At 34.7% G+C, this 20,173-nt stretch overlaps 1 protein-coding gene and 1 pseudogene across 20 annotated transcripts in view; both read left to right on the top strand.

Moving 5' to 3' along the window:
- Positions 1–20,173, top strand: part of BBX (BBX, HMG-box containing) — a 251,169-nt gene that overhangs the window by 166,548 nt on the left and 64,448 nt on the right. For all 20 annotated transcript variants that reach the window (XM_023527284.1, XM_023527272.1, XM_023527278.1 and 17 more), the window contains 3 exons: positions 247–489; positions 10,360–10,555; positions 14,306–14,373. In XM_023527284.1, coding sequence (XP_023383052.1) covers positions 247–489; positions 10,360–10,555; positions 14,306–14,373 — 507 coding nt within the window. The remainder of the gene's footprint in view (positions 1–246; positions 490–10,359; positions 10,556–14,305; positions 14,374–20,173) is intronic.
- On the top strand, positions 13,871–13,986 carry LOC111736967 (annotated as a pseudogene).

The raw sequence follows: 20,173 nt of genomic DNA, 5'->3' as shown, positions 1-20,173 counted from the left end.
GTGTAATAAATGCTGTAATGGAGACATGCCACAGGTTGCTATAGAAACTAAGCAGAGAATATATCATAAGTTGGTTACCAACCACTAACAGTGGTTGATGATTTTTAAAAAATCATTTGTTTTCCAATTTGTACATTGTTTAAATGGAGCTAAGAAAAAAATGCAATTTGAAAACTAAGACTAATTTTTCAAGCAAAATTGTCCAGGAAGTTTTAAACATCTAGCTTTTGTTTTGGTGGTTAATAGGTTCAACTTCTTGGGGCCAATGGCCTAGAGCAAGATGTTGGTGAGACTGAAGATGATGAATCACCAGAACAGCGGGCCCGGAGACCAATGAATGCATTTCTCTTATTTTGCAAACGCCATCGCTCCATTGTACGTCAGGAACACCCCAGGCTTGATAACCGAGGTGCTACAAAGATACTAGCTGATTGGTGGGCTGTTCTCGATCCAAAGGAAAAGCAGAAATACACAGACATGGCCAAGGAGGTAGGTTCCAGTGAGAAGGTTTTATGGTGGTTGTGAGCAACCAATTCTCTAACCCCCAGTTAACAAATGCAGAGTTCCTGCTGAAGGCCTAGCAGCAGGAACATGAGTCCTCAATCAGATTTTAAGTGAAACATAAAAGCTTTGTACCTATTCCTCAGTTCCAAGTTCACCTTGCAGACACTGGTGGGATGACAAGAGCAATCTATTACCTAGTATTTTCTCATTGTATATACCCACTGATTGATTTAGGGGATTGGTTTTTACGATTGATGATTTGTTTATTACGAATGACCGTTTGGGGTGTTTTTTTAAATAGCTTTCCTAGGAACCCTTGTTCTGTTGTCTAGTCGTGTCATGGGAAAGAGTCTTGATCTAGTTCTGATGCTAAATGGCTTTGTTACCATATCTCAGTCAATCTCTGGGTCTTAGCTGCCTTTCTTTAAATTTTAATTAGAATGAGGAAGTTGGACAGATATTTGTATCCCTTCCAGCTCTAACATTTTTTGATTGTGTAATAAACAATTATCAAGAGATATGCTTCGACTTGTTTCTGTTTCGTAGGCAGTGCAGCATGAATATTTAAAAGCAATAAATGAATGAATGAATGGCAGTAGAATAGGATGTACTGTGACGTGTGCGTGCTCGTAAACACTGTAGGCAATAGTTGTTGAGAAGCATTTCCATGTAGGAAGACTCTTCAGAGAGGTGAGACATGAATCAAAAATGATAACAGTGACTAAATTTCTTCAAGAAGTGTCGACTGATCTGTTTCTAAATTAATCTGAAATTAATGTGAGTTCATAGTATATTTAAAATATATGTAATGGATTTATCAAGTAAGAGAAAAGCAAAGCAATATCATTGTAGTTAAACCTGAAAAGACTAATTCTAATATTATTTCTTCAGTGTTGCAACTGGCAAACAATCTTGATTCATAAAAACCCCTGCCACCCAAACATTTGATTAAGTTCTGTGAAAAGAGAAACCAGCAGGGGACAAAATATAGAGTTCCAAGTGACACGTATTATTAGACATCTCAATATGTAGAAAAATCATTCTTTTAATTGCTGTGGTTTTCTGAATTGTTTAACAAGCTAACATGGAACATCGAAATTTCTCATGCATTGTTCAGGGAAATTTGAATCCAGAGAAAATGATGAGCCTTGTTGGTCTAATTAATGCTCACATAAGTCTTCAGGAATTGACTGCTATTAAAAGACAGGATCTTAACTCTGTAGAACATCTGGAAAATTTAAAATCAATTCCAGTAACCCACATGATTTTAAACGTTTCAATAGATTTCCACTAGCGTAACAATAATTAACAATAAAACTTTCTCATTAAATAGCCTTAGATCTTTTCACAGTCATGTTTATATGGTGAAATAAACAATTATCTGAAACCTCATAGGGAATTGCATTAGCTTTCTATAATTAAACACTTGAGTTTGTTTTTGGATTGCTGTTTTTCGGATAACGTGAAGCCTGTCCCAAGTTTATTGTTTGCCTTTTCTTAAATATTGCTAATTTACAAACCCAATAGGTGTCCACTTTTAAGAAGAGGAAGTATTATTTTAATACAGGAAGTCCCTTACTGATTACTTAATTAGGTTCACAATGTTTGCCATTGTGGTGCTGAGATGAAATCTGTTAAGGTGGCCCCCTGCAATCTGCTATAAGTGGCGACCATAATCTTCACCTTGCAACTTGTCTTGTTTATAGTTGCTCTTACAAAATGTTGTCTTTCCAGTGCAAAGTGTGGAATATTCAGCTACATTCAAAATCATTATGCAGTTAATTTTCAATTATGAGTAATACTTGTTTCTATTTACTTAGTAACTGGTTTTGCAATTAAAGTGCAGGTAATTGTGCAAATGTTTTTTGTGTTAATATTGTAGTCTAAATTGGAATGTGAATTTAATTAAAAAAATGTAGAGTTGCTTCAATGAACCAGGTATTGTGGTGGTTGCTAGTGATAAATATATTCTCAGTTCCTCAGGCAATCAATTTTAAAAGTGTTTTATATGTGTAACCTTTTCATTTAAAACCCCCAATTTAAAATTAGTTTTTTATTAGGAACAAGATATACTCTTTCAGCATAGTTCCAGTGTAAAAATGAATGCTTACATGATATTCATCAATATCTCTTCTGTCATTATCAGTTGAGAAATATTTAATTTCTTTCTGTGTTTTAAAAAATATTCTAAAACAGCAGTAATAATTAATACAACTTTAGAGATTATTTTTTACCTGCTCAAACTTTCTCTGACCCTTTCTTGCTTCTGATTATCTTCTATTAGTACCTCTGATAAGAGGAAGCACCTGTTCTGGGATTTTGTTTTCAGATTCTTGAATTATTGCCCAGTACTAATTTGCACTGTTGAAAAAAATGATTGAATGGGGGTTTCATGTTCTCTGATGAATCTCATTACAGCAATCATTGGTTAAAAGTAATTGACAAATACTGTCCTAAGGATATAACCTGGTTGCTTTCTTAAATTCAGCAAGTGTGCATGATGGTGTAGTGTTGTGGCTTTTGTTCACAGGTTCTAATTTCTGACTCTGACTGCCTGTTAGGAGACACAGAAACAGTATTTTCCTTTTAACATCTTTATGTATGTACTCTTACAAATATAGGACTACAAGTCTGCATTATTGCCTAGGATATTGCTGGAATCTTCCACTATTCATTTAAACTATTGATCGTGGTTAATTAATTGACAGTCTATTTAGAGGCTCATATCTTGACCTTCAGGTAGAGCAGAGTCTGTGTAAAGAAGAGGGGAGGATCTGGAAAGTTAAAGTAATTTCGAATGACCTTTATAATACCTTCTACCTTTTGTATAGAATCAGAGGCATGAGGCAGAATGTATGTATTTATTGATTGATTGGTTCATCCCAGGCTTGATGTTTTACATAAGCACATGCATGTATCATCAGTTGTGATTGTCTCCATTCTTCAGAGCAGGGATCTCATGCTCTTTTGGAGTTAGTATCTTGGACCATTCATACATTTGTGGAGCTGGGATACTCTTGCCTTTTTGACTTTAGCTCCCTTTTAATATGTGCTGCTAATTTTAGATGGCTAAGAGATAAGTAGATTTGAGCAAGTAAGCCAAAAATAGTAACAATAAAATGTCATGGGTCTTAGAGGAAGAATCTGCTTGTGCTGGGGTTGGGAGGTTAGGTTTGGGGGTATTGCAGAAGAGGCTTTATGAAGTTGATGGAATCTGGCCTGAACTTTGGGATAAGATTCAAAGAGAAAGGCAAGGAATAAGAACAGATGTAGGAAAGTAAGAACAAGTTCAAGAACAAGAAAGTTTGTTTTACCTCGAGCCTAGGATACATGTGGGTGAGTTAACTGGAAGTGATGACGTCAAGTAAAAAATCATGAGAGACCAGGTTGAAAAGTTTGAAGGTTCAATTGTATGCTAATAACACAGCTATGCAATTAAATGCAATAAAATATAACTGGAAAGTAAACTTAATAGCCTTTTGTAAACGTTGGTATCTTTTGTTGTCAGTACTCTGGGAGAGATTGTCATCACCACAAAACTCCATGGAGTTTTTAGTGATTACTTATTCTTTCATATTTCTTCAAGATAAGATTAACCATTTTTGGTTATTTAGTTGCAACTGGAATATTTTTTGTAAAGACCATTTATTCCTTGGTTTCGGTTTCATCAGAAATGGATTCTTTTGAAAGAAGATACACTCTCATTTTCTCATGTATTATAACTGGAGAATTTTTGTTACCTGTTATATATAATGCCTAACAGAGTTTGGATTCTTACAAGCTTGCTGTGGCAACTTGTATACTACTGCACTTAGAGTAGCACCCATTTATCCCTTATACTTGAGAAACAGATGTTACATATAAGTGATTTACAGATAGGTAAAACTTTACAGTTACCTTAAACACTTTTTATTTTATATACTTATCCCGGAAAGTTTATTTAAAGTTTGTTTATATACTTCCTTTTCAGAACACCTTTTGAATTTTTTTGAAAATGTCAACCCATTATTTATAAACAAGAGTTCTTTTATAATCTAGAATTTGGTGAGATATTTGTAAATAATTGAGTTGTATTCACATTTTGGTCTGTGTATTAAATGATTCTCAACTATTTTATTCTTTTTAATTTCATTCTTTGCTTTTCCATGGGTCTTTCTTTTAGGTCTGCCCTCCTCTGTCAATTGACATTTCTCCTCTATCAGCCACTTTTTGCTACTGCTACTGAAATGACTTACTGTATGTGGAGTTTTCAGAGTGTGGCTTAATTGGGACCCCACCACTTTGAGAGGATGTGGATAATAAAACCAAATATCTGGGCTCTGTGTTTTTCATAATATTTTTTGTTTCCGAGACCTTTCTCATTTCCATGTTAGATATCAGGACTTTCATACTGTATTTTTTAAAATATTCAAGTGTTTATCTTTGAAATGGTAATAATCAGTTTTGAATATTGCTCTGTCCCATCTAGTGTTCTTTTATAAACATTTAATTCACTTCAGCCTTAGATTAATTCTACAAACTAGATATTATTTTGCGAAAGCTAAAGATGAGGGCACCGAGGCCCAGGAAACTTAAGTGACATACACAAGGAAGCGAGTTAGTACTAGTAGAGCTAGGGTTCTCATACTTGGCCTTCTTCCTTCTTAGACCTTTCTGAGTTTCCACATGTGGGAAATGGCAGTAAAGATGCCTGCCCTCCCAGGGAAGAAGTGAGATGCAAAATAGTCAATATATGTGCAAGCTGTTCTGTAAAGTTTAAAATGCTATACAAATGTTAATTTTATCATTATTTCTGACAAGCAAACTTATGTTTGTTTGTATCTGATACTTTTCTACTTAGTTATCATTTACTATTTTTATTAGGAACCATGACTACAATGTAGGACTACTAAAATGCAAAATTAGTCTTTAAGACACAAGAATCAACAAAACTAAATGTATCTTTTGCCCAATTTGGCAGATACTGTCTAATGCAGTTAATAGCCCCTAACAAGATAGATGTTCGATAAGTGAACTTCTTGTTTTCAGAAGTATCACTCCATTTGCTAATTGTTAGTAAACACTAGCATTTAAATAGTAAAATAAAATAAAATTATACTTTAGTTAACATGAATTTTTCTGTTAATACGTGTTCAGAAATGTAGATGTTACTCACCCAGACCCCTATCTACTTTCTAAAAAGTATCAGAATTACAATTTAAAAGAAATTCTGAAATTTTGATTTTTTATTTAGTACAAATTGATTAAACTGACGTTTATGCCATTTACCCAAATTAGGAAGTAAAATCGTCCTTTTAAAAAAAGTTTTATGTATGAAAATGAACTGCTATTGCCACACAGATCCTTACAACCAATTTAGGTACGAATATTTATAGCTAATTCCCTTTTATTAGTTTTTCCTTTATGATTTTTCCACAGTAAAACAAACAAGCAATTCCTTGGTCACTTAGTCAAGACACTTTTTGAAGTACGTAATTTTTATTGGAGTGGTTTTATCATGAAAGTTTTGTAGGTTAATGTATAACTCAAAATATTTTTGTTCTGTCAAAACCATAAACTTACTTCAGAGTTCTGTCATATAAAAGTCTTTTCCTTCTACTAAAAATATCTAGCAACAATAATTCAGATTAGATAGTGCTATTGAGACATTATCCAAATGATAAATTTTAAAATTTTTGTGAAGGAAAGTTCCTAGAACTAAGGAAATATAGATTAGTGCCACTTTTTAAATATCTTCCTTTTCTCTTTCACCCTCATATAATGTAATTTCTGCCTGCCACTGAGAAGGAAGAGGTACAGCTGCCTCAGTTAATTGTTAGGTGTTCACTTAGCTCCCTGCAGAGTTATAAAATTTCAAAATGTGTTATATCTCTTAGTATATCAGATAATTTCCTGTGTAATTCCTCCTCTGAAATTCTGGTAGGCTTTTTATTTTACGATGATATTTCACATATTTGCACCAGAATTAACTGTCTTTTTTTGTATCGACGTTCCCAGGGTTCCTTATTACTGAACCTCACCAGGTTTACCATTCTTTTTCACTCCGTTGAGAAGATCTTGACCATAATGTCAGCTAAAATACTCTGGGTTTTTGGATAGCACAGCCCCCTCCCAGTTAAAAACAAACAATTGGAGAACACTTGGTAATGTTCAGACCCAATTTTTAAAAGATTAATGCAATAAGGTATTGTCTTCTGGTATATAATAATGCCATTGTTATATATGAAGCTGGCAAAATATTGTGACAAAGGTTGTGTTATTTAATACCATTACCGAATAACAATGATTTATTATTATTGCTAATGAAATGTGGTAGTGGTTAGGGTTGAAGAGAAGGGAGCTAGCATTTACTGAGCACCTTGTATAAGTCTGTAATTGTCTCTGTAAAGTAGATTCACTTATCTAATTGGTTGGAGATTTGCAGGAAAAAAATTGAAAGCCATGAGGTGAGTTTTTATTTTATGAGAGATTTTTGAAAATCACATTTTAGCAACAGGTTAAGTTACAAGATAGGACCAGAGCCAGTGATTGATGTTCTTAGAGGATAACTGAACTTCCCTTTCTGCCCCCAGAATGGGCAGCCCTGCCCCAGGGATCCCAAAGGGTAGAGCCTCTCTCTCTTTGGCCCTTGCAATCCTGTGATAATAGATTTTTGCCCACGTGGTTGGTTAGCATGCTAGTAGCTTTCACTCCGCTATTCGCTTCAGACTATATACAATCTTCCCCCATTTCTCCCTTACTCAACCTTCTCTGTAATCCCTTTCCTTAATAACCTCATCACAACAAATGATTAAGCCTTTCTGTTGTCTCTTATAGCTGAATCAGAGCAAGTAATTGATGAGGTTGCCCAGTTTCAAGGACAGATAGACATCCTCACACTCTGTGGCTCTTCCTGCCTCTGCCCTCACTTGGTGTTCGTACACTGCTTACGTTGACCCATGTGTCTTTGCATGAATTTATGGCATCTCCAGCTAAGCTTTAACTCCTTAAAGACAAGGGCTGTGTGTTAATTCTTTTCTCTTGCCCCCATTCTTAACCCTTTTGCTCAGTATATTCTTGATTGAGCTAATGAACATTGTCTTTGTGTTGATCTTTACATTGAGTTTAAGATTTGTAAGATTAATATTGTGATACAGTGACAGTGTATTGTCCCTCATAGTGATTTCTCAGTTACTGTTTTCCATAAAACCCCACATACTCCAGGCCTTTTTCTTACCCTTTGGTTCTTCAACCCATTGGTAGCTTACCCTTTTATAGACCCTTTGCTAAACTATTTTTCATGCCTGAGCCAGGGGAAAGCTTGCAGACCACATGTAAAAAGAAAGGATACGTTTGTGGTTAATTGTGGATTGTAAACAATTGGAAGGCAAAGATTCTAGTTTATGCTCTTTCATCCCCAGTGTCTAACCAGTGTCTGTCATCTAGTCGACGCTCACAAACTATTGAGCTGGAGGTGGGTGGGCAGAATATGAGCAAGAGAAAGAAAAATGATTAAGGCCAGTGATTGTCACAGCTTTATGTTTTCTTCAGCACAGCTGCATATCATAAGTTAGTTTAAGCTGGTCTTTATTAGTATCATCAGTGCTTTAAAAATAGTTGATGCTGGTAATAATTCATAAGGATGACAGTATTATCATTTTCATTACACGTATCAATTTTCACCAAAGCACTAAAATGATTCTTAGCAAAGGATGTGATATCTTACTGAGAAAGAACTTATCTAGCAGATCAACATTGGAGGAGAGGAATGGGACACCTAAGAAGCAGAGGAAAGCTGAGTGCTAGTGATATATGACCAGAATCTTTCACAACTGGAACTTTCTTCTTAAAAAACTACCTTTTAAAAAAATTTCTTACGACAAATATGTTAATTTGTTTGAAAGTCTTTTGTCACTTTATAGAGTGGTGGCCTTTGTCCAAATGACTGTTCATCTGACAAACCCAGCTTGTGTGCCTTTTACTGGAACACAATAATGATGCATGTGTCTGCTACTTCCATTTTCACCTCTCTCTACCATTTGTCACTTTCCACCTCCAGACAGCAGGCAAGGCTATTTGTCTGCCTCAGCTTAATATGTAAATCTCCCATGCACATGGAGAGTAGGGTGTCCTATTACGTTTGATACCTCCAAATATATTCTGCTATTTGATGGTAAATTTTGTTTGTCTCTGGCCTTGCATTCCATTTTAATAATTTTTGTAAGAAAAGTACAATTGTATCTTGCAGTTTTTTATTCTTACCTTCCTTCTGCATGTACCTATATAGCCATATGCAGATGTACAGCTTTTAGTAAAAAGAAATGGCTTATTCAGAAATTTTAAATTAAATGACTATGACAATTCTAAACCATTGACTATTAACATTATATTATCTACAGTGCAATTTTCATTTATATGATTTAAAGTGACATGCTGGGAAAAGTGTGTTATTTCGATTACATATGCTTTCTTTACACCAAGGATAAAGGAACCTTTTTGCCTATTGCGTTAAATAATAAGCTATTTAGAGCTTATACTAAATTAGTTAATTTCACACACAACGTGACTGTTTTAAAAGCCAAGCTTATGAGAATTGGGTTAACTTAACAGAGTATCCAGCAGTAATAACATATAATAGTTAAAGAATACATGGAGAATGCAATTTATCAGATGGCATAACTTTTGGCAATATATAATGAGTAGCAATAAATATTTTTCATTTAATTTTATTGTCAGGAAAGGGAAAGGAAGTAGCAGAGTTGGGAAAAAGCTATAGGACAAAACCATAGAAAGATAAAGGAGAAGGAAAGATGTTGTCAGTGAAGGCTGAAACTTCTAAGTAAAAATATAAAATTTGTGATAGATTAATTGCAACATCATGTATTATATCTTTAAACATGTTCACATTGGTGATCATGTATGCTCATTACAAAACCCTGGGGTGTTGACAGGTGCAGTTATATTTCATAGCTGGAAGAATCAAGGCTGAGAAAGGTTGAACAACTTGCTTAATATCCACAACTGGCTGTTAGTATAGATGGGTTTTGAACCCAGGTCACCAAACTCTACATCTAGAACTCTTTCCTCTACATGTCCTTGAATCTTCAAATAACTGTAAAGTTATATATCATTTTGCCCTACTTTGTTCCCCTTCTCTTCTCCACCTTTGTTCATTTATCCCACAGCTGATAACTTTGTTCTGTTAAATTTGCTGGCATTTGCTTTACTAGTACATCAAAGCAGAGATTTAGCTTTTACTGTATTTACAAAATTAAGCAGTGAGCACAGCCTGATTATTAGCCTTGGTATTAACTCACACTTTATAATGTGTACCTAATACCTACTTTGAAATAGGTGCTACGCTATGTACCAGTGTTTATGATAACCTTAGGCATTTTGGTATTGTGCTCAGTCTGTGGAAATAAAGGCTGAAGTCCAGAGTCACTGTGTTCTCCATTCATTGTCTCCATCTTTGGTAACCATCCTTTGTCTTCATAGCCACAAGTGGAAGTGCTAGGGTTCAAACTCTGTTTTTCTGTCTTCAAAGCTTTTGGCTCTTTCCATGACAAATAACTCCTTCTCTCCACTAAGGTCAGACAGCTTTTTGGATACTAAAAGTAATTGAGGGTTAAAAGATTAAAAATTTGCTGCCTCTGTACTCTAATCCCACAAATGAACTTTTAGTAGATAAAATCATGTCCTATCTCTAAAAAAGCCCTGTGCAGAGATTGTCATTCTTCTATAAGAAAAGCCACAGAAGTTACTAAAAGTGTTATTTTCACTTATTATCTGAATGGGGGGATGATGTGAAGGCTATTAGAATTCTTCATTCTCTGTATTAATTAAAATCTATTTTCTCTCTATTTTTTTTAATAGTATAAAGATGCATTTATGAAAGCAAATCCTGGCTACAAATGGTGTTCTAACACAAACAAGCCTGTGAAATCCCCAACACCCTCTGTCAATCCACGAAAGAAACTATGGGCCTTCCCATCTGACTCTTCAAAAGACTCGCCAAGCCCCAAGAAAGCAAAGACTGAAGAAACACCTCAGCTTAACTTTGGAATGGCCGGTGAGTTTATAGACAGTATTTCTACCTGTTCTTTAAGGATAGGACAATACATATAGGCACTGCTTTTACCAAATAATACAAAGAGAAAGAAGTAAAATATATGACCAGTAGGAAATAATGGCAAATATATAGCGTATTTTAACGTTTTGGAGCATGGCATGAGTATATATAATTGAAGAAAAGAGAGTCATTATATGTATATGTGAACTCCTGACATTGACATTATGGAAAAGCAGATAGCAAAGTGGAGAATGTCAGAAGCTCAGAGAATTTTATAAATTTATAACATACACACTATTTAGCTATCTCAGTAAGTACTTTAGTTATCACGGATACTTAAAAAACCACAGTTATGCAGCTTATCTGAGGATCTGAAACATCGAGGGCAAGAATATGCACAACTCTGTCACAAATCTAAAATGGGTCTGACATCTCTTTCTTAGAGGACATACTCCTCCTCCCCTCTCTCCTGCTCCCATTCCTCTGTGGGCTGAGCAAATTTAAAATTTCAGATGGTCTCATTTGTTACGGTACCTTTAATACTCTTTGGGTGGTAAAGAATGCTAAAGCATTTATAATCATGAAATAAAGTATTTATATTCGCTCTGGAAATGGCCCTGTCTTCCCTGGCTGTTGCAGTGCAGTAATCAAGAGAGGAATTATCCAGGATGAAACTGGGAAATAGGGCAGTGAGGATGACGTTGAATTGTAGGGTTTCTACTTCATTATCACAAGCAAATTTTCATCAAAATGAGAGCCTAAACCATTTGTAATATGGAAAGCTTGGGAAAGGACGTTGAACAATATCGTGATGACACTTCTTTTTTTTTTTTTAATGGCCAGTAGGCCTGATGAGATTTAATAATTCAGTGTGTAATTCATAGTATAACAAACTATGTGGTGGTGTCATGTATAAACCTAAGAAGAGCAGTCTAATAAATGGCAGCATTCTGGGAGAACAAAGTCTTCAGGTGATTTTTGTGTAGGTATCTGTAGTATAATTCTAGGTGAACTTCCAAAATGATGCTCTACATATCACAGAAGAATCAAACAGAGATCTGTTCTTATTTTGGCTGTAATTTGTACTATTTTAGCTTCAAACTACTTGCAAGTGGTCTTGGTGAGCTCTCTGGACTTCTCAGATTCTATCAGTTGGAGTGTTTTATAAACATTTTATTATCAAGACCAAAAAAGAGTATATGGACGATTGGCTTCTAACTGAATTCCTTCAATTATCATTTTATCTTCCGTTGCTTTTTCTCCTACTTCTAAATCTAGGTCAGTCTGTGTGGGTTCTTTGCATATAACGGTTCTTCACAAACCAAAAATAATTACAAACTGCAGAAAGCTATGAAAGATGTCTGTCTGTTGCACCATTTCTGACAGTTTATTAATCTTTTTATACCTACAAATTGAAAATGAGACCAAGACTTCAACCAAGATAATTACAGGTCAGCTTTTAAAAACCATGTTTTTTAAAGCAAAATACAGGAAAGAAAAACACCTTCCTTGAATTTATCTCATTATACAAGGACCTGTTACGGATGCTAGAAATCCATGATCAGTGCCCTTGTTAAGTTAGCGTGTAACATTGGTCTGATATTTCTAGATATGTCCCTTTTCAGTACAATGAAAGAAAATTAATTTGCCTTTAAACAAAACATGGTGCTTAACTGACTCTGTGGGATACTGTAAGGCTTTTAGAGGCCAATTTTAAACTTTTCCTCAACGTGGAATCTCATTTTTTGTTTTGTTTTGCTTTCTCAGTAGTCCTTTGTCACATGAGATTTTGCTATTTTGAATAACCTCAAAGCAGTCAGATGTATGATTTTCAAGAAAGGAAAGCTATATAGAATTTAATTTAGTATAAGCCCTCTCAGCGAAGGGAAAACATGCTCTTTATATAAACATATTTTTGATATTTCTAAATAACATTATATAAATTTAAATCAATATAAAGGTTTATGGTTATTTCTTGATCTGTGTTTTAGTATCCTGCAAATTTCTTGCCAAGTCACACTGGTATATAACTTAAATGAAATTATCATATAAATGTGTTCCTATTTTACTTTATAATTGAACTAACACATTTTTATCTTTATTAAAAAGCAATTATCCATTCCTCCTGATTCATGGAATGACAGCTGCAAAAGTATTTAGCTGTCCAAAAACCCAAATTAAACTTTTACTTTTTGCTAAATTCATTTCCCCCTCTTGATTTTTATTTTAAATAGATTTAAGTGTCTATTTTAACAGCCATAATAGTTCTTAACACTAGCTTTTAAGTAAGAATGGAATCTTAAAACAGAGTCCTGTTTCATCAAATCAGTGTTATTGTGTATTCTGTATGGGTATCTTCCTATGTGACTACCTTTTAACATTGAGCCATTTCTTGACCCCCTGATCATTTGGTGATATATTTTTCTCTCTAATAACCTCATTTTTAATTACTGAAGATCCTTTTTTCATTTTTTAGAAAATTTGGCTATATAAGATGTGGTCAGAGTTGCTTCATGAGTTTTTAAGACAGATTATATACAAAGGAATATTTAAGGGCATACCTTTAAACAAAAATCAAAAAAGAAAAAGAAACTCCTAAATGTCTTTAGGCAACACAGTATGCCCGATCCTTATGTTTAATTGTATAGAGAGGAGATTCCTAAAAATAAAAACACACTTATTGAGGACCTACATGCACTAGGATAGGCACGGAAGTTAGACATTTTCACATGTTATTTTATTGCAGTTCTGAAATTTAATTTATCTAAGACAACCTTAAAGGATATAAGTTTCTTACTTTCTGTAATACTTTCTTTGTTTAGATATAACCCCGGGTCATAGATCTACCAATTTGCTTTTTTTTTTTTGTCTCTGTTTCTGTTGATTATTGAAGGAATGAAAGCAAAGACCTTCTGTAATATAAAAAGGATTCATTTTAAATCTTAAAGGTATTTCGAGGAAGGGCCTGACTATACCCCTAAGATTTAATATGTCAACAAGACATCATTGTTTAATTTAAATTTGTTTTTGAAACTTTTAAAGGAAGATTGCTTGAACAAAGCCCACTAGGTTTTAGAGGTCCATTTGTAAAATTTCTTTGTTCTCTAGTTCCTCCGATAGCCTGGTTCTTTCTTTATCAGTCCTAATTTTACATGGCAGAAAATAACAATTTGAGAATAACAATCTCAAACTTCTTAGTAGTTTTTGTTCTAAAAAATTCCATCTATGGACATGATTTCATAGTGTAGCGGTTAGCACATCTGCTTTACACGCAGAAAGTCCTGGGTGCGCACCCCAGTGGAGCGACAGTCCATAGTCTATGGCCATGCCACCCTGTGCAAGCCCGATGTCTGATCTCAGAAGTTAAGCAGGGTCGGGCCTGGTTAGTACGTGGATGGGAGACCACCTAGGAAGACCAGGTGCAATAGGCATAAATAATTAAAAAAAAAAATCTATCTAAACTTCATGCAGTAGGGAAAGAAGCATCATGTTATAAACAGCTATAGTATTGAAGAACATATTATGTCAGAATAGTAGGACAACAGTGGTATTTAAAAGGCTGGTAAAAGTATGAGTACTGAGCACATACATATCAGGTTATTGCTACACAAAGAGTTTTGAAAACTTTGTAAAGTTACATGTGGTTCTGTTGGATTTCTGTTAGTCTTTGTGAGTATCATTTTTCAACTGTGTGTGTTATACATACTTCATGGTTGTAAATTGATACATATTTGTTTTTGACTTATTTAGATCCTACTCAAATGGGAGGTCTGAGCATGCTGCTTTTAGCTGGAGAACATGCTCTTGGCACACCAGAGGTAAGTAAGCCCCTCATCCCTCTCCACTCCGCTCATGCTGGGGGTTGAGAACACAGGCATTTGTATTCTGTTCACAGTGTTAGTTTTGCAGTTTCACTGTTTACAGCTTATGAACAAACTTTACTTTTTATTGTTTTCATTAAGATCTATGTGTGTATTGTATTGTGCATTGAAAAGTGGTATAGATAAGCCCAAGAGGACACAAACGTAAGTCAGGTGCAGATTTTGAGGTCCATAAGCCTAGGAGTAAGAAATGCAAAGTATAGACAGTTAGCATTTGCCACGACTGTGTCATGTGTCTGTGGAGTGAGTCTTGTGATTCATTTAACTCTATTCATAACATTCTCTACTTTCGTGATGTTCTTATTTAGACTTGCTAGTGAAAAGATGAGAGTTAAAAAAGCACAGAACTGTCAGTCTCTCTGGTACCTGAATAAATCCAAATTCTTGTTTTAGAAAATCAAGAAACATGGCATTCCAAGATTGTTGTTGTTGTTGTTGTTGTTTTTCTTTAAAATGAAAAGGACGCAAGCCCTTGTGACCTTGGTTTCGTGATCTTTTATTTCCTTGTATAGTTATTGGTCTGCTTTGGCTAAACATTTTTAAGTATGGTTTTGATGGGCAGGTAGTAGCAGTTAACCATGCATAGTTTGCATTTGTGGAATTCTTCTATTTTCCAGACCAGATGAATTAACCTGCAGGTCATGTTATTTTACCACCCTCAGGTACTTGAAGTGGAAAATTTTCAATCCCCAACCAGAGTCGCTCTTTAGGGCAAAATAGCAGTCAGCTCAATTTTACTGCAGATTTTATACATATATATATACAAAACCTTTTTTTTTTTTTAACTATTTTTTTAAATTGTGAGTGTGCCATTCAGGTTACGGGTTACAGTTGAAGCCTGTTCAAATAGTCATTTTAGAAGATGCCATATAAGATATTTACATCACAAAAGGCTTTTATTATATATAGTTTACATTTGGGATCTATGGTAGTTGACCAAATGTTCTATTTAACTTAATTATTTTGATTCCATTCAATTCAGTGGAGCAAAAAGTGTGTAAGTTGCTAGAATAATAGTTATTTACATTGTATTAATCTTTAGCTGAAAAAAGTAAACATACTACTATGTGCCTTTGCATACTCATTATTCAGCATGTTGAACTTCCTAACACGATAACATTCTTGGTCATCATTTCACTTTCTAACTTATGGCTGCTACCTAATAGCAATCAGACTAACTCTCACTTGGATGCAGTTCCCAAGCATGTTCTGAAAGGTGAATGTTGGAATAATCACACTTGACCTTTCAACATAGTCTAACTCATATTTTCCAACAATGCACTGTATTGTGAAAGTCAGCCTCATCTTTTCTAACAGATTAGATTAAAATGATGTTTTCTTCTTAACATTTATTTGCATTCTTTTTAACTTTCAGGAACAAACGCAAACAATAAACATTTATAAAATTTAGCAATAGATGAAAATGCCAAACAAAAGAATACTTTTTTTCTTTGCTTAAAGTTCAACTTTTAGGCTCTTTTTAGTGTGAAGTTCTTCCCACTTTTAAGAACAGCAGAGTTTGACCAAGCAGTGTTCAACCTTTTATCTCTGATGAAGGGGAACCATTTTGAGAATTCTCAAATGAAAGAAACAAAGAAAGTTAAATGGCTTAAAGAAATGAACCATATAGGAGAAGAGTCTCTGCTAAGGAAGAAGTTGTTAGCAGTTAGGTCTTTAGGAACTACTTCTAAGAATACAATTTTTTATACAGACTGCACTTTCAAGTGATTTGTTTTTGTTGCTTTAAGAAAGGAACTATTTAATAAAGTGACAGGATAATATACATTCATGTGATGGGTGACGTAAAGAATGGAAACACAGTATAAACTAAGATTGTTAGTAAGAAGAATCCTGGGGAGAGTGCCTGGATAGATATTCTAATATCAGGCATAAATAGAAAAAAAAATCATTTTGAACAGTTACTGCTTTTATTAAGGAAAAACTCAACATCTATTTACAGTCACTTTATTTCTTACCATTTTGAGTGAGGCGTTTCAGATGTTTGTCAAAATGAAGTTAACTTTTGACAATATAAATGAAGTTAGCTTTTGACAATGTAAATATACTTGACAATGTAAATTAAAACCAGACTTATGTAAGAAAAAGAATACAACTTTTTCTTAATAATCTCTTACTTATCTCAGAGCTATTTAGGTCATTATTGAAAATAATCTTGAGATACTAAAACAGTAAAGCAGTGAACGTTGTATAAAATAATGCTGTCGTTAAATATGGTTAGAAAGAGTTCATGTCATAGATGTCAGTAGACTTTATTTAGCACCTGATTTCTGTTCAGAGTCTTATTCCAAATATGTAGATATCATCATAGAATTTTTGGGGCTTATCTATATAGGTAGATGATGAACCTAAGGTAACTATAGTAAGTATGCACTAAATTTTTTTAAGAAAATTAGCAGGATAATAAGGTGAGAAGAGAGATATAGAAATTTTATACTTCTGACATTTGGAACAATTACAGTAAAGTCTGTTTATACTGTTAGGTAGGACCAGTCAAATAAAATAGAGATTTTTACAAAAATTCTGCCACAGAGAAAGTCTCATCATAATGGCTTTTTAAATGCCATGATGTAATTCTTATTCTGAAATATTCTTAAAGGGAGGAGATTTTCCTTTGTTCTTTGATCTCAAACCTAACCACATAGAAAAAGTCCTCAAAAGTCTTATTTTTTTAATTGAGAAATTTTAATGTAGGTAATAGTTTTTTTCCCTTTATTTCTAGAAGATAGATAGTCTTGATGTACCTGAAATAATAAAATTCCATGTCTACCTGAAGTGTTCTTAGAGTTTGAGAGAAATTAGAGGCCCTTGAGATTATCAATGGACAAATAATGACAAACAATGTTTGCATTTTCTCTTTTTCCTCGGTCTTCTGATTAACTCTGAGTCTGTCATAAAAGATTTGTGGCATTATTAGGTCAACATTTTTACATTAAATTAAATATTTGGGATAAATTTTAAAAAGCAGTGTTTGTCATTAAAGAATTTCTGGATTGAGGAAGCAAAATAGATGCATTGAGCAAGACAGACATTAAGGAAAGTGACCCCTGACTCAAAATAGCGGACTTAGCTTGTCTCTATTGATACCTGGTAAAATACACAGAAGTCTCTTTAGGAAATAACCCCATAGTAGTGAAGGAAATGGAAAGGAGTGTTCCCAATGAATATGAGGTTTTAGCAAACCTATTTAAATCAGAAATCAAGTGGAAGTTGTTCAATCAATTAAATATGATATGTGTTAGCCAAAAACTAGGCTAGCAGTGGGCTGCAGACAGCTATTCTGTTCAACAGAATTTCCAAAGATTTAAGTGATCGTATTTTCTTTTTAATTTAAAAGAACAAGAAAGAAAAAGTTGAAGAAATAAAAGTAATAATGTTCACATCAAACTCTGGGAAGAGCTAAAGAGAAGGCAGTTGCATTAAGAGAGTTTAGCCCTTAGATTTCATATCAGGGAGTTATTATCTACAGATGAAAATGCAATAAATAAAGTATAAGTATTTGATCTGGAATTTCTAGAGGTAATCTGCAGGACTAAAAATCTTCTATACTGTTATATTTGTTACTTTAATAAAAATTTAAAGCTAAATTAAAATTTAAAGATAAAGGCAGGAAGCGATATAATTCAGAGAGTCCTGTGCTCCACCCTTAGAGGGCATTTCACAAGTGCTTTCTCGGGGCCAGGCACTGTGCTAAGCACTTACACTGATGATCTCATTTTGTCCTCCTGTGTGCGCTATGAGGTTGATTTATTATTATTATCTCTATTTCATAAATGATGAAACTAGGCCAGAGAGGTTAAATAGCCTCTCTAAGGTCATAGAGAGATGATGTTGTAATACTAGGCTTTAAACCCATATATTTTTCATTAAATGATGAGCTAGGTGAAATCTGAGATAAGAGAAAAGGTGATTATATCAATACTTAAGTGAATAAATAATTATGTCCATATTTTAAATACTGCAAGTGTTAAATTTAAAACAAATAAGGATTTAAATAAAATTGAAAATTTTTACCTTTAATTTCTGACATCAGCGAAGTGGGGAAAATAATTTTCTGACCTTTTGGTACATTTGAGCTAGTTTGATATGTGCCTTTCCCCTTAGGCTCCTTCGGAATGCTAAAATCCATTGAATTCCAAACCCCCTAACTCTTACCCCATCTTATCAAAGCTTTTATTCCTTTCTTACACTTTTATAGCTTCTAAACATACTTTGTGAGGAAATATACATATTTAAATTTTACATTAAATACAAATGGGCTCTTCAAACTTTCTTCCTGGGTAGAGACTTCCAGTCTTAACTGTCCATTTTGGTTGGAACTGTCCATTCAGCCCACCTGTTAGCAGTGGAGCTCAAAGCCCAGAGAATCAGGTCCTTTTACCCAACTTGATTGACAAGCATCTATCCTTGATGAGTTCCCAGGCTGCATTACTTTAGACAGTGATGAACTTTCATGAGCTCCTCAGTCTCTCAGAGGTGGTGGGAAGGGGTAGCAGTTGTTTGTACAAGTGGCCTGGAGCTTGTTCTGGGACTTCCATACTGATGCTCTGCCACATAGCCTGTAATGACAAGAGAACTTGACTCACAGCATGAAGTTAGTAGACTGCTAGCCCTAGTGCCCTGATAAAACCAAGAACTTACTCTTCCTTTTTAGTAAGATGACTTGACATGTATTCTAGCTTGGGGAGCACTTAGTTCTGTGCAGCATTATTTGGTTATGCTTCCCAGGGTAGCCCAAACCTCTCCTCAACTGTAGCTCAGTCCTGGGGTCAGCCAGCCAAGTGTGGTACACAGGTTCTGCTTAACCTAATTTAGGTTTAATTAAGACTGGTTTCATTTTGGTCCTTAAAAACATTTTGAAGGACTAACTTGGATGTAATATGCTTAATTCACTTGCATTTAAGATCAAGTCCATTCTACAGTTTCATTTTACATCTCATGTTACATGGTCACTCAGGTACTCTTTTATAGAAGAATACCTGGCAAAAGCTACCAATTGTAGAAAAGGGCTGAGTCAGGCTGAACGAGAGTAAGAGTCAGATCACTGGGCCTTGTAGTCAAGATCCTTACACTTGAACTCTGAAATGGAATCCTCTACCCCCAAACCCTCTTCTCCCATAGCAGACAGCCCACCCCCAACTTCTGCCTAAATCTTCTTCCTTCTCTCATATCCCCTCTTTCAGAGAAAGGCTTTAACATGCCTTAGAAACACTGGCATTGTCTGACTCCTCTTCCTCACCCCCAACATTCTTCTAGACAGTTACTGAGGTCTCGCAAAATAACATCTCTGATTTAATCGGGGACTCATGTCTCAGCTGGTTTATTTCCTTAACTTACTAATTGTTCTCCTACCTTCAGTCACTCCCCAACCAAGGTCATCCTGCACACCACTGACAGAATTATCTAACTACACGTCTCTCATTATGTCACTTCTCTGACTGAAAACCTCGGCCAGCTCCCATTACCTTCAGCCTACTTTTCAAAGTTAACATAGAATTCAAATTTCTCTCTGTTTCATTCATCTCCCATTACACTCCCAGGCATCTTAATCTTCAGCCACACTGGAAAAGAAACTTTCTCAAACACACAGGGCATTTGCCTCCATACTCTCCCTCCTGCTTGTACCACATCATCTCCACAATTCTGGTGTTCCTTCTAGGTATATCTCATATGTTACTTATCTTTACTACTTCCTCCCATTCCCAGAAAGAATGACGGC

Source organism: Pteropus vampyrus, unplaced genomic scaffold (assembly GCF_000151845.1).
Source record: "Pteropus vampyrus isolate Shadow unplaced genomic scaffold, Pvam_2.0 Scaffold1, whole genome shotgun sequence".
In the NCBI taxonomy this organism is placed as follows: Eukaryota; Metazoa; Chordata; class Mammalia; order Chiroptera; family Pteropodidae; genus Pteropus; species Pteropus vampyrus.
This window is presented reverse-complemented; position numbering and strand designations above follow the sequence as displayed.